At 43.6% G+C, this 13,565-nt stretch overlaps 1 protein-coding gene across 1 annotated transcript in view; it reads right to left on the bottom strand.

Moving 5' to 3' along the window:
- Positions 1-10,591: 10,591 nt before the first annotated feature.
- trim25l (tripartite motif containing 25, like) overlaps positions 10,592-13,565 on the bottom strand; it is a 17,476-nt gene continuing 14,502 nt past the window's right edge. The window contains 1 exon segment of the mRNA XM_048234262.1: positions 10,592-11,214. Coding sequence (XP_048090219.1) covers positions 10,637-11,214 — 578 coding nt within the window. The 3' untranslated portion in view covers positions 10,592-10,636.

Raw genomic sequence — 13,565 nt, forward strand, 5'->3', positions numbered from 1 at the left:
CGCCAAGTTTTCGTGGAATTCCGTTCATGGGGGTCACACAATAAATTAATTTATGTTACTATACACCAACTGGCCTGTAGGTGGCCGGAGACAGTTTTCTGTGAATATCTCGAGAACCGTAGGGCCTAGGAGGTCCACCTTTTTTTTGTATGTTGGTCTTAAGGGGACATGTCAACCCATCCCATTACCACTTATTTCATGTATAGCGCCACCTAGTTAAAAATTAAAAAGCAAAAAATTAGGTGTTTTCATCACAATATCTCTGGCTGACATGGTCAAAACTGCACGAAATTGAAAGTGTAGGATCATTATGACACCTTCCGAATGCATGCCAAGTTTTGTGAACTTTCGTTCATGGGGGGCCTTACAATAAAATAATTTATGTGTACATTTAGTGACCGTACACCAACAAGGATTCCTGGGACACTGAAAGACCGGGGTACACGAAACTTAGTGGGCATGTAACCCCACATGGATAGCATGGAACCATCGTTTTTCGTTTTGATCTGTAACCCCCCGCTGGACTGGACCACCCGAAAGGAGGGTAGGGCAGACACAGTTTTCTGTGAATATCTTGAGAACCGTAGGGCCTAGGATGACCAATTTTTTCCGTATGTTTGCCTCCAGGGGTCATGTTAACCCATTCCATGTGCACACATGTGCATAAACAGATACACACGCACACACGTACATTCACAGTAATCATACGTATGACACATACTCACACAGTAGACATATTTACGCATGCATGCACATGCACAAACACACATACGCAGACAAACACACAGGCATGCACACACACACACCCACACACATAAACATAAACGTGTGCACGCACACATGCACACAATTCAAGAATTTCTCAGAATTATGAACAGGCAAGATGGGGGTGGGGTTGTATAAAATCAATTTTACATGTGAAATCTATGAACTAATCATGTTTTGGTACTTGTTGTCTAGCAGATACCAGTGAGAACTGAGTGTGGATAATGCAATTTAGTGAGACAGTTTCATATAGGCCTTTCAGCGTGATTTATTTTTGTGAAAAAATAAGTGCTGGACTGGGCGGCGGTCATATTTTGTACCGCTCTGCGGTACATCTAATTTTACTTGTGTTAGGATTAGGGTTTTTACATCTAGACCAGTATGCACTAAACCACAGGCTGATGTAAAACTGTGGTCCTTCACATGCATCATGGACAGTGGTAAAACTAGAGACAGGAAGTGGGTGTTCAAATGACACTGTGTGCAGGGCCCCTTTATGAACACACAAAAATAAGCCACTGTTTAGCAACACTTATTGAGTACAAGTTGAGTACAAAGGACAAAGCAATTACAACAGATTGACTTTATGACTGAATTATTTTTTGGCGCTACTAAAAAGTAACAGGCTCACATTTTAGAGAACTGAGAACCATGTGAATTTATGTGAAATTGCAATGGGTTGAAATAAGGGGGGCAGCCGTGGCCTACTGGTTAGGGCTTCGGGTTTGTAACCGAAGGGTTGCCGGTTCAATCCCCGACCAGTAGGAACAAATGTGGACAGGGGAAGTGGTTGAGTACTGCTCTCCCACATCCACTGCTGAAGTGCCCTTGAGCAAGGCACCTAACCCCTCACTGCTCCCCGGGCGCCACTGTAGCAGGCAGCTCACTGCTCCAGGTTTGTGTGTGCTTCTGTTCACTGTGTGCTGTTTGTGTTTCACTAATTTTACGGATGGGATAAATCCAGAGACCAAATTTCCCTCATGGGATCAAAAGAGTATATATACTTATACTTATATTTATACTTATACTTGCACTTATAAGTACAGTCTTGTTTCTATCACCTCAGAAATATTTCCAAGATTAGTTCCATCTTAACTTTTAAAGACACTAAGACCATTATACATGCATTTATTTCTTCACGCCTGGATTACTGCAATAGTCTTTTTTCTTGTCTGAACCAAAAATCTATAAAGAGACTTCAAACTGTTCAGAATTCAGCTGCCCGGCTTCTTACTAAGACAAAGTACTGTAATCACATTACTCCTGTTTTAGCCTCACTGCACTGGCTCCCAGTAAGCTTTAGAATTGATTTTAAGATTCTTCTGATTACTTTTAAAGCTCTACATGGCCTGTCTCCCAACTACATATCTGATCTCCTAGTACCTTATACACCTGTGCGTACTTTAAGATCATCTGGTAGTGGTTTCCTAACTATTCCTAAGGTCAATCTCAAAACTAAAGGGGAGAGAGCATTTAGTGTCAGGGCACCTAGGCTCTGGAATGACCTGCCTGATTAAATCAGGTCAGCCAAGTCAGTATGCTCTTTTAAATCCCTCCTTAAAATTCATCTTTACAAGCAAGCCTTCATTAGTTTTGTTTAAGTAATATACTTCATTTTGTGTTAAGTTTATTAAGTTTTATTTCAGTGTTAAGTTTTATTTCAGTGTCAAGTTTTATTTCAGTGTCAAGTTTTATTTCAGTATCCTAAGTTTCATTTCAGTAAGTTTTATTTCAGTGTAAGTTTATTTTCCTTTTTCAAATTTATGTTAAGTTCTAATTGAATTAGTATATATTATTTGATTGTTATATTATTATGTCTTATTTGCATTTTCATTTATGTTGATATTGTACAGCACTTTGTAACTTTGTTTTGAAAAGTGCTATATAAAGATTATTATTATTATTATTATTACTTATAAACCTGCACCACAGTGACTGTTTGAAATTAGTTGTGTTTTTTGTTATGTTATGCTTTCTGTTATGTTTTATTCTATGATAGGATGTTATGCAAGCAACACCTTCATATCTAACAAGAACCAAACAAGATAGCAGAGGTGCAAGACAGGTAAAGATATAGACATGTGTGACCTGATGTCTGCGTTAAAGACGCAACCGCTATTTAGAGATGTAACATTTCTCTGTTAAAGACGCAAGCGCTATTTAGAGATGTAATCCTGTCTCTCCACCCCCTCTCCTCAACCAGTCAGTGTCTGGCATGATAATACTGCTGATATTACTGCTGCAGGGCTAAAAAAAAACCTACCCTGGGAATCCAGAGTTCTCGCGGATGCATTTGCTCAGCGAGAGACTCTGGCAACGAGTAATGTTCACGTAACTTTTGCCCCTTGCATCGCGAGGAACTAACCATATCTGTGTATCTGATATAGGTGGACGGGAGGCGAGCTAAACAGATAACAGACGTAGTGTTATCCAATTGCGTCGAAGTCCGGCATCAGTCAGTTAACATTGATCGTTTAGTGTTATCCAAATGCATGCAGTGAGACTTTCAAATGCGTGCTTGGTGCCGCCCCTCGAGTTGGGCCATTACCTTATACGTAATCTTTCAGATTGGGTCTGCTCCTCCAGGCTAAAAAAAACCTCCATTCCGTGGAAAAGGAAAGCTTTCAGCAGAATTATGTTCATTTTTAGGGATATATCGAGGGTCCATTGCTATGTATGTACAGTGCATATGGAAAGTTTTCAGTTTTCATTTTGTTATGATTCATTACATTACATTACATTACATTACATTTGGCTGACGCTTTTTAACCAAAGCGACTAACAACATGGTAAACAGTAAGTTTTTAGAACAATTCTCACAATTTTAGGACAGTTTAAAAAAAACATTAGAGTACAGTAAGAATAAGTGCGTCGGTGAGTGCTGTTTTAACAGTTACTTGTCAGTTTAAAAGCGGCTGGTGAGTGCTAGGATCAGTAAGACTTGTTGTAAGTGTTGCTATGAGAGTAGGTGTTCTCTAAAGAGCTGGGTCTTCAGGAGTTTTGAAAGTGGAAAGGGATGTCCCTGCCCTTGTAGGAACTGGCAGTGTGTTCCACCTGCGAGGAACAACAGATGAAAAAGTTTGGATTGGCTTGGCGTACCCGGTGGTAGAGCTAGGCGTGGATTAGATCAGAGGGGCGCGAGCGGTCTGGAGGTAGTGTAAGTCTGTATGAGGGCATTCAAGTAGGTGGGAGCAGAACCGAGGAGACTACTTTGTAGGCAAGCGTTAGAGACTTGAATTTGATCGCGGGCCGCCATAGGTAGCCAGTGTAGCTGGATGAGCAGCGGGGTAACATGTGCCCTTTTGGGTTGGTTGTAGACCAAGCGGCGCCGCCCGCGTTCTGGATCATCTGAAGTGGTTTCACTGCACAGGCTGGGAGACCTGTCAGGAGGGCATTGCAGTAGTCGAGTCGTGAGATGACTATTGCCTGAACCAGAAGTTGGGTAGCATCTTGAGTCAAGTAAGTCCTGATTTTTCATTATGTTGTAGAGTGCAAAGCGGCATGCCCGGGCGACTGAGGCAACATGATCCGAGAAGTTTAGTTGGTTGTCAAGAACAACTCCTAGATTTCTTGCAGTCCTGGTCGATTGAAACAGACAGGGAGTCAAATTTGATGTTGATGTCGTGGTGTATGGTAGGTTTAGCTGGGATGACCAGCAGTTCAGTCTTTGAGAGGTTCAGCTGGAGGTGGTGTGCCTTCATCCATGTAGCTATGTCTGAAAGGCAATCGAGATCCGTGCTGAAACCAGGGGTGCGTCAGGTGGAAAGGACAGATAGAGCTGTGTGTCGTCTGCATAGCAGTGGTATGAGAAGCCGTGCGAACGGATAATCTGTCCCAAGGAGGTGGTGTAGATAGCAAAGAGGAGGGGCCCAGCACTGAGCCCTGGGGGACCCCTGTGGTTAGATGGTGAGGTGCGGATAGCTGACCAAGCCATGATCACGTTAACGAAGCGTCCTGTGAGGTAGGATTCAAACCAGGAGAGAGCAGAACCGGAGATTCCCATGTCAGCAGTATAGAGAAGGATCACGGTGATTAACCGTGTCAAAGGCAACCCGATAAGTCAAGCAGAATGAGTACTGATGACCCGGCGGTCAGCCCTGGCTTCTTTAAGGCTTCTGTTACAGACAGCAGAGCCGTTTAGGTAGAAGTGGCAGCTTTTGAACCCAGACTGATTTGGATCAGAAGGTTGTTCTGTGAAAGGAAGTCAGAGACCTGTTTGGAGACTGCTCGTTCAATGCCTTTGGATAGGAAAGGCAGTAGTGAGACAGAGGCGGTAGTTCTCGACTTGAGCAGGGTTGAGAAGCTTTCTTAAATGCCCGGTGTTACCGGGCCATTTTGAGCAGCTGTTGGAAATGTGCGGAGGTTAGCGAGGCATTGATCACATGTGTGATAGCTGGAGGCGATGGTCGGGCTGATGGACTGAAGTAGGCTCGTGGGGTATAGGGTCCAGCGAGCATGTGGTAGGGCGGCTGCATGTCAGGAGTCTGGACACTTCACTCTCGGAGAGAAGCGTGAATGCTGAAAAAGATGTTCCAGTAGTCCCTAGAGGTTGTAGGAGTCGCGGTATCTGAGTCAGATCGTTGAGTGGGCATGTAGAGAATTGACTGCTGATTGCCGCCACTTTGTTTGTAAAAATGAGGCGAGGGGTATCTGCAGTAAGGCTGGATGGAGGAGGAGGCAGCTGAGGGTTGAGTAGCGATTTGAAGGTTGAGAAAAGTTTTCGAGTGTCTGTAAGCTGTTGATTTTTGTCATGGTAGAAAGCAGTCTTAGCAGCAGTGATGCTGGCTGAGAAAGAAGGTCAGGAAGTGTCTGGTAATTTTTGAGGTCGTCAGCTAGTTTGGATTTGTGCCATTTCCTCTCCAGCGGCTCTGAGTTTGGTGCTCGTCGATCGGAGGGTATCATTTAGCCATGGATGAGAATGTTTGGATCGAGCTGGCCTTGTGGTAGAGGGCACAGCTTCGTCCCAGACACGAGTCAGTGTGGAGCAGAAGCGAGTCAGTGGCTTCATTAACCTCCAGAGAGAGGAGAAGGTGTTGAGTGGAGGTGGACCGGAGGCAACCACAGAGGAGAAGTGCGTTGGAGACAGGTTCGGATGTTGCGGTGAGCGTGACCATCGGCTGAGGAGGGAGGCTGCTGTTCTGACAGGCGGCGTTGAACTGGATGAAAAGTGGTCAGAAAAGATGGAGAGGCGTCACCATGAGGGTGTCTGTGCTGCAGTTCCAGTGAAGATCAAGTCAAGCTCTTTGCCAGCTTTGTGAGTCGGTGGGCTTTGAACCAGTTCGAGGTCAAAGGAGTGGACCAGGGCCAAAAAGTCCGCTGAGCCTGGGGCATCTAAGTGGATGTTCATATCACCGAGAACAAGAAGCCCCGGACAGTCATGCTCAGGGATGGAGGATACTCAATATACACACAATACCCCAACACTCCACAAAAAAATGTGTTATTAGTTTATATATTTTTATGTATTATATATAGTATATATAGTTTACAGTTTTTTCTGAATGCTTAAACACATTTTTTTGTAACTATGGCTTTTTGCAAAACTCTACACACAAATGGCAAAACCACTCACTGAGTTCAAGAAAAACTAAAAGCACAAACACTGCTTTGCACTCAGTTTGCAATTTTTGTAACACACACTTTGCACAACTGTAGGCACAATGGCTATTATTTACACTATTTTGGCAACTCTCTGGCACACTTTCTCATGTGAAAACTGTTTTTAGATAATTAGTTCACTTTTACCAATCAGCCTAAGCACTATAAATAAGCCACAGGTAAATGTACAATGGATTGCGATGGAGTGAGCAGGAAGAGTGAGAAGAGAAAAAAACTGACAAAAACAGTCTACATGTGGGGATATTGTCATGTCAGGCCTGGATCTGACATTCAGAATATGTTTTCCGGTGCCTTGGACTGGGACATTGCATGTGATGTAGACAGAATTTTGAGAGAGGCGACCCGATGTAGACTGATTTGTTTTGTCTCAGTGAAATGCTTTTTTTGTGTTTTGACTTGGAAAAAACACACTTGTGTTTGTTTTGATGAGTGTAAATAAACACTAATACTTGAAGTTAGGATCCCTGTATGTTTACAGAACTATGACAAAAGTATGACCTCAAACTGACATAGTCTACCTTGTGCACAGAGAAAGCAAAAAGCCAGATGTGTTTTTATTCATACCATCGGTGTGTTGTTGGCACATTGTGTGCTTACTATTGTGATGGCTTGTGTTTACTGTTAGATACGAAAACACACAATTTTTACGAAGGTGTGAAGAGTTAAACAAGGTGTGTTAGCTTTTGCAAGAGAACTACAATGTTTTGCTGATTGGGTGAGAGGTTTTGCCATTTGTGTGTAGAGTTTTGCAAAAAAAGCCATAGCCACAAAAAATGTGCTTAAGCAATCAGAAAAAACTGTAATCAGTCACAAATAAATATCTCTACTATGACACCATGGTGTTAGATTGGTCAACAGTATTCAGTAATGCTTTTATTCTCAGCCATTCACAAAGCAACATAGTTCATATGCATCTGTGAGGAGGGATTCAGCATCAAAGTAACCACCACTTATAACTGGCTTGTAAATGTTTTATTATTTTGGCCATTAACACAAATTGGCTCATGCGAATTGAACTGAGAATTGAAGTCAGTGAGTACAACCTGCCTATAGACAGAGCTGAAGGGCTGGAAGTAAAGCATCTATAGTGGATCAGTTTAAAGCTGCCTATAGACATATAGAACTGAAGGGCTGGAAGTAAAGCATCTATAGTGGATCAGTTTAAAGCTGCCTATAGACATATAGAACTGAAGGGGGTGGAAGTAAAGCATCTATAGTGGATCAGTTTAAAGCTGCCTATAGACATATAGAACTGAAGGGGGTGGAAGTAAATCTATATAGCCTGGCTAACGTCAGACCTCATCTCATTGAGATGGGGTCTGGGAACTAGACATTAATTTTCTCGTATTTGAAGCGTGGTTTCACGAATGCCCAGAGCCGTTTATTGCGCCACGAATGTCTATCAAATCGTCTGCACGTAGCTCATAACGGCTTCGGTGTGTCGTCATCGTCTTGCTGCCCTCCCTCCGTTCTGTGATTGGTCCCCTAACTGAGGTGAAAATTTGCTTCATGGAATCCAGGTTTCCTTAGCCTGGCCATTTGCCATCCTCTTGGTACGCTTCGCTTCTACAAGGGTCTGGGATCTCGGCTATTGACGAACGTTTGCAAGCTGGATGCGTGGACTCTGTAGAAGTTTGAAACGATTGGATCTGATTTCACCCAATCGCTAACATTTGGCCGTGACCTATGTTATGCGCCAGCTCAATCGTGAAGTAAGCTACACTACAACGCTCAGAAATTGCCCACCAAATTCCTGTGCCCATCATTCTCCACCAAAGCGAACAAGATGGATGTAAATGACCATGCCAGCTTTGCAATACAAATGTAAGAGTTAGTGGAAGAATAGCAAATAGCAGATTACTATTCAACAGTAAGGTTGAAGATAACATATTGTAACGCCGATGAGAAGTTAGGAGACGGGGAGGCTGATATCGTTCCAAAACTCCGGTAGTTTATTTCCTATAGATGTACAGGCTAGTGCACGGGCAACAGGAGGTGTCCACTACAAAACAACAAACTGATCGCTGATAAATCACGATCTCAATCACTCGTCATTCGCACTCAATCACTCGTCATTTACCCAATCAAAACACATCAGAACTCATTGACACATTCTATGACACAGGAGGGAGAGGAAGACACAAACACTTGCACACAAACACACACACACACACACACACACGCTGGGAACAGAAGACACAGGGGAAAGCCCAACACGGGGGCAAATAGCCTCGGCGATACAATATCATCACAATTGTCAAAGCTAGATGTGATCATTGAAAACGCCGCTTCATTCATACCGGTCTGCCGCACATGCTGTAATTTTATATCGAGGCTACTGCGCGATACAAATCAAACGTTTCCCAAATCCCATAGGGAGTAGGGCCACGACATCTTTGCCCGAAATAAAATGTGTTAATGTGCATTCAGATTTGGCCCATCTAGTTGGCAACTAGAAGTCTAGTTGGCATCAGATGGGCCAAATCTGAGTTCTTTATTGATTTCAGTCTAGTTGGCATCAGTTAGGCATACAATATTTTCAAACTGGATGCTTGCACAGATGCAGTTTACTAGTAGATGAGGCATATTGTGCTGCTGATCTTGATGCTGTATTGATGCCAGTGGTTGGCATCAGATGGGGCATATCTTGATGCTGTATTGATGCCAGCATCAGATGGGGCTTATCTTGATGCTGTATTGATGCCAGTCTCAGGTTGGCATCAGATGGGGCATATCTTGATCAGAGTGCGAATTACCCCACCATAATTGGGGGGTACTGCTCCTTCACTTCTTCTATGACCATCATGGTCCACTACCATATCAATCCCCATCGTGCATCGCTAAGTGCAACATGTGTTGTGCAACACACAAACAAGGTGTAAACATGCGACAAACTGATAATCAGTTGGCTACAGAATATCTCATTGTTATTATATCCAAAAGAGAACTGTTTTGATCAACTCTCAAAAGTTAGAAGTTAAGTGCACTGAAATACCATTCTAATTACTAGTAAAAGTAATACCTTTACAAGAAGCCTATTGGTTATTTCATGACATATTTATTTGGTTTATTTTTAGATTTCATGACCTGGAGGTAAGATCCAGCCCTCTAATATAGCCTAGCCTACTGTATAAACAGAAACCAATTTTCCATTATAGTCTATGGTAGTCAGTGTCAAATCAACACAATTGCCTAGAGATATGTGAAACCTAAGCAATCTTTAATGTGATTAAGGAGCATATAGCCTACTATGAAAAAACATACTACCACATAAGAACTACAGAGCGGTAACCTACAAGAATCCGATAACCAGAATGTAAAAACAATAGACCTACTAACCAATTAAAAACAAATTGAAATACTAGCATGTACTTTTTTTTAACCTAGGCTACTTGGCTCTTTACTGTATGTTTCCACAGGTTTCACTAATGTTATGTAGGCTTAGCTACATCAGACCCTCTGTGCATAATAAAAACAACACAGGATCTGTGCCAAACTAATTTCAAAAGGGCACAATAATTTATTCAAGATAAAATGAGAATCAATGGACACCTACATGTAGGCTTATGGACTGAAGTTCATCTCCTTGGAAATGCCAATCGATTTTACCTCACCACAATGTAAAATAATAATACATGATTTAAATAGAGAATTATCTTGCTAACTAACCTTGGTAACTAACCAAGGTCCACTTTACTAGCCTCAGTGGGTAGCAGGTAAGTAGCCCGTCATTATATGCATGAAGACGTGACATGAGCTATGAAAGAACAAAACACGTTAATACATGAAGGTTGTAAAATAGCACATTTTCAACAAGTTAGACGTCTGCTAGCAACTTACATTTACCCATGCACGTCAGCAGCAAACTTATTACATAAGTTATGTTATTATTACTTATTACTTACAGCAAACGAATTTAGGCTACTGGAGGAATCTAGCGTTTTGTCATTCAACGTCGTTGACACTTGCTTGAGAAGTTGAAGTCGTTCTCTATCTCCGTTGTTTCTAGCACCACGGTGGTTAAAAATGGTATGGTCCATAATAGGGGTGTCTGAAATCGCTTTACATTAAACTTTTCCTAGTGAAAATAGGAGTTGACTTGTATTGTAGCCACTGTAATGATATTTTTTCACAATATCAGAAAAATTATCTGACCCCCCCAAAACTGATATTTCTGTCTCTTTGGGGGGTACTGGGTCTTCATTGGGGGGTATAGTACCCCCCAGTACCCCCTGTAATTCTCAGGTTGGCATCAGATGGGGCATATCTTGATGCTGTCCGTCTGGGCGCTGAACTGGCCACTGGCAAAGTCCAGGCCGATGCCGAGTCCGCAGCCGACGCCGAAGGCGGCATAGAGTGGCTGGGCGAGTGCGGGCGAGCGGAAGGCGTGCAGCAGCACCAGCTCGTCGTCCACGCCGTAGAAGGCCAGCGTCTGCGCCGCGCGGTCCAGGAAGAGGCCCACCCGCGGCGAGTACGTCACGGGGATCTCCTGCTTCTGATTGGCGTGTAGCGCAGCGCAGCACATGTCCGACAGCTCCAGGCTCCATGATTGGCCGTTGTAGCCCAGCCCCGACCTGGAGTCCGCCCCCTTGCGGGGCATGGAGGCCAAGGCCACGCCCAGGGATGACCCCCGACCCCTCCACTCCACCTCCCAGTAGCAGCGGTCGGCGGTCAGCGGCCCCAGGCACACCACCTGCGTCCAGCCGTCGAAACGCTCCGGGCAGTCAGGGCACACCTGGAGGGTCGCCTGCAGCGTCGCCACGGAGTTGCCCTCCGACAGGACCAGCCTGCGGTGGGCCGAGTTGGGGTCAAGGGTCAGGACACATGCGTCTAGAGAGGGGGGAGAGAGAGAGAGAAAAGAGTGAGATGGGGTAGAGAGAGAGAGAAGAGAGAGAGAGGAGAGAGAGAGAGAGAGAGAGAGAGAGATGGGGCAGAGAGAGAGAGACAGAAGAGGAAGAAAAGGGAGAGATAGAAGAGTGAGAAGCAGTAGAGAGAGAAGGCAAAATAGAGAGACAGAAGAGAGATAGGAGATAAAAGGGGAGGAAAAGCCTGGGGGCTATTCATTGACCAGTTCCAGTAGATCTAAGCTCTCTACTAGGTGTGTATTGGGGCCAAGTCCATTCAGTTACTTATAAACTAGGAGTAGAACCTTGAAATCAATTCTGAAATTAACTTAGAGCCAATGTAAAGATTTAAGAATGGGTGTGATATGATCTCTCTTTTTAGTCTTCGTTAAACGAGAATTCCGGTGTGATATTGACCTAAAGTGTATTGAAACATGATACCGAGTGTGAACGTATGTCTCATAGCCAATCTCGGCTTGTCCCCTGCACTCCAAAATCTGGCGCTAGTTAGCCGATGCTACCAACAGCTTTTTCAATAGTGGTGCTTCGGCATCGGGCTAGCCATGCAAATAAACCACTGTTTTACACCCATTTACGAGGCTCAATGTATCTCCACACTTCATTGGTAGACATCCGAGGGCCCTGACATTTAAAACGAGACATTGAGAACTTTGAAAAAGCACTGGTAGTTTACTTACAAGACGATTTATACAGACAGTATCTTCACGAAGTTTAGCGTTTGCAGCCATCTTGAATTTAGTCACGATAAAGTCGAAAGCAACGAGTAAGAATGAACAGGTATGATAAGGGATCAGATTCCAAAAATAATTCAGTGGAAATGCATGGATTTCAGTTTCTTCCAGTAGCAGCAACTGGAATCCATGCATTTCCACTGAATTATTTTCAAAACTTCTACAAAATACACCGCAACATCGAGAAACGTTACTGGTTCAAACCATAGAATCACGTCGCGAATGCAGCATACAAACTACACCTCCCATCAACGTTAGCAGTTTTGCGTTGTGACTCGCTAGTAGTCGCTTCTATCAAATCCAAGAGCGCGCAGAAAAAGCGGAAAGTTAGACTAGCCAGCCAAGATGCAAAGATTGAAGAAATTAGTGCTTCTATCCACCGAATTCATTGGATATAGGAGGAACAGGATGAGATTCTGAGAATGCAGTGAGAGATGGAAACAGGGGCGGAGCTACGTGGTGGCCAGGGGGAGGGGCCACGGCCACCACTGGTCAAAGCTTGGCCACCCTGCTGGCTCCCCCAGCTCCGTTCAGTGAAAAGAAAAAAAAAGAAATTAATTGCTGCCGTTTTCGACACTTTGCTTTTTACTTTGCAAAGCAGGGACTGAACCAATTACTGCACTCTATCTACGACCATTGGCCCAGTCAGGAAGTGTAGCCCACGGTTGTGATCAAATCGTGAGTAGGCTAGGCCTAGTGCAGCAGCAGCAGCGGGACAATTCAAGTCATCTGTTAAAAACACTTGACAGTAGACTACTACTTAACCTCAGTAACAGGTGAGTTGATGATGAGTTGGAACATTAATGCTAATAAGATGTTAGAATGTGTCACGAATCAGAGCCAAGTGAGCTGTGTTGGGCTGTCCTTAGGTAGGCTCTGACATTGACGTGTGGGGCTGATCAGAAATAATCGGATGCCCGCGGTAACGCTGTTACAAAAATATTTCGATAAAATTCGGGTGAAATGCAAGCATATTAGGCACATATCATGGCTCCAATAAAAGTAGGCTAATAGGGCCTAGGCTAGGCTACTTAATAAAAAAACATAATTTGCTGACTGCGTGTGGTTCTTGCCATAGCTGGTCAGGCAGAGGCTGCTTTGCCTGAGTTCTTTGTTACATTGCTCCAGAACTGTTCATTGCAGCGAGATGAAACTTTAATTGCGTGACAGAGCAGAAGTGGGGCTTTCCAACGAGACTAAGCTCTTGCCTGTGCGAAGTATGAAAATAAAAAAATCATGAAATTAAATCAAATTGATTCATATTTATAGTTTACCTGCACACCCATTACTCTTGTTTGAATTACTCGCGAACCCGTGATCGATGCTTCTGGGCTATAAAAACAGACAACGTGACTGCAAAATAACATCATGTACAAAAACCAACTCTCGTTTGAATTAGGCCCTACTCACAAACCCGTGATCGGATAGATATGCCACGCATGTCAGATGAAAGAGGAGATACAGAGCTATCATTTGATACCAAGTCCATCCTTCTGGGTTATAAAACAGACGAAATGACATCAAAATAATAACTTCATATAGCTCCACTTACCCCACGTTTTTGTGTGTTGTAGTGGCAAGGCAT

The sequence above is a fragment of the Alosa alosa genome, chromosome 23 (genome assembly GCF_017589495.1).
Source record: "Alosa alosa isolate M-15738 ecotype Scorff River chromosome 23, AALO_Geno_1.1, whole genome shotgun sequence".
In the NCBI taxonomy this organism is placed as follows: Eukaryota; Metazoa; Chordata; class Actinopteri; order Clupeiformes; family Clupeidae; genus Alosa; species Alosa alosa.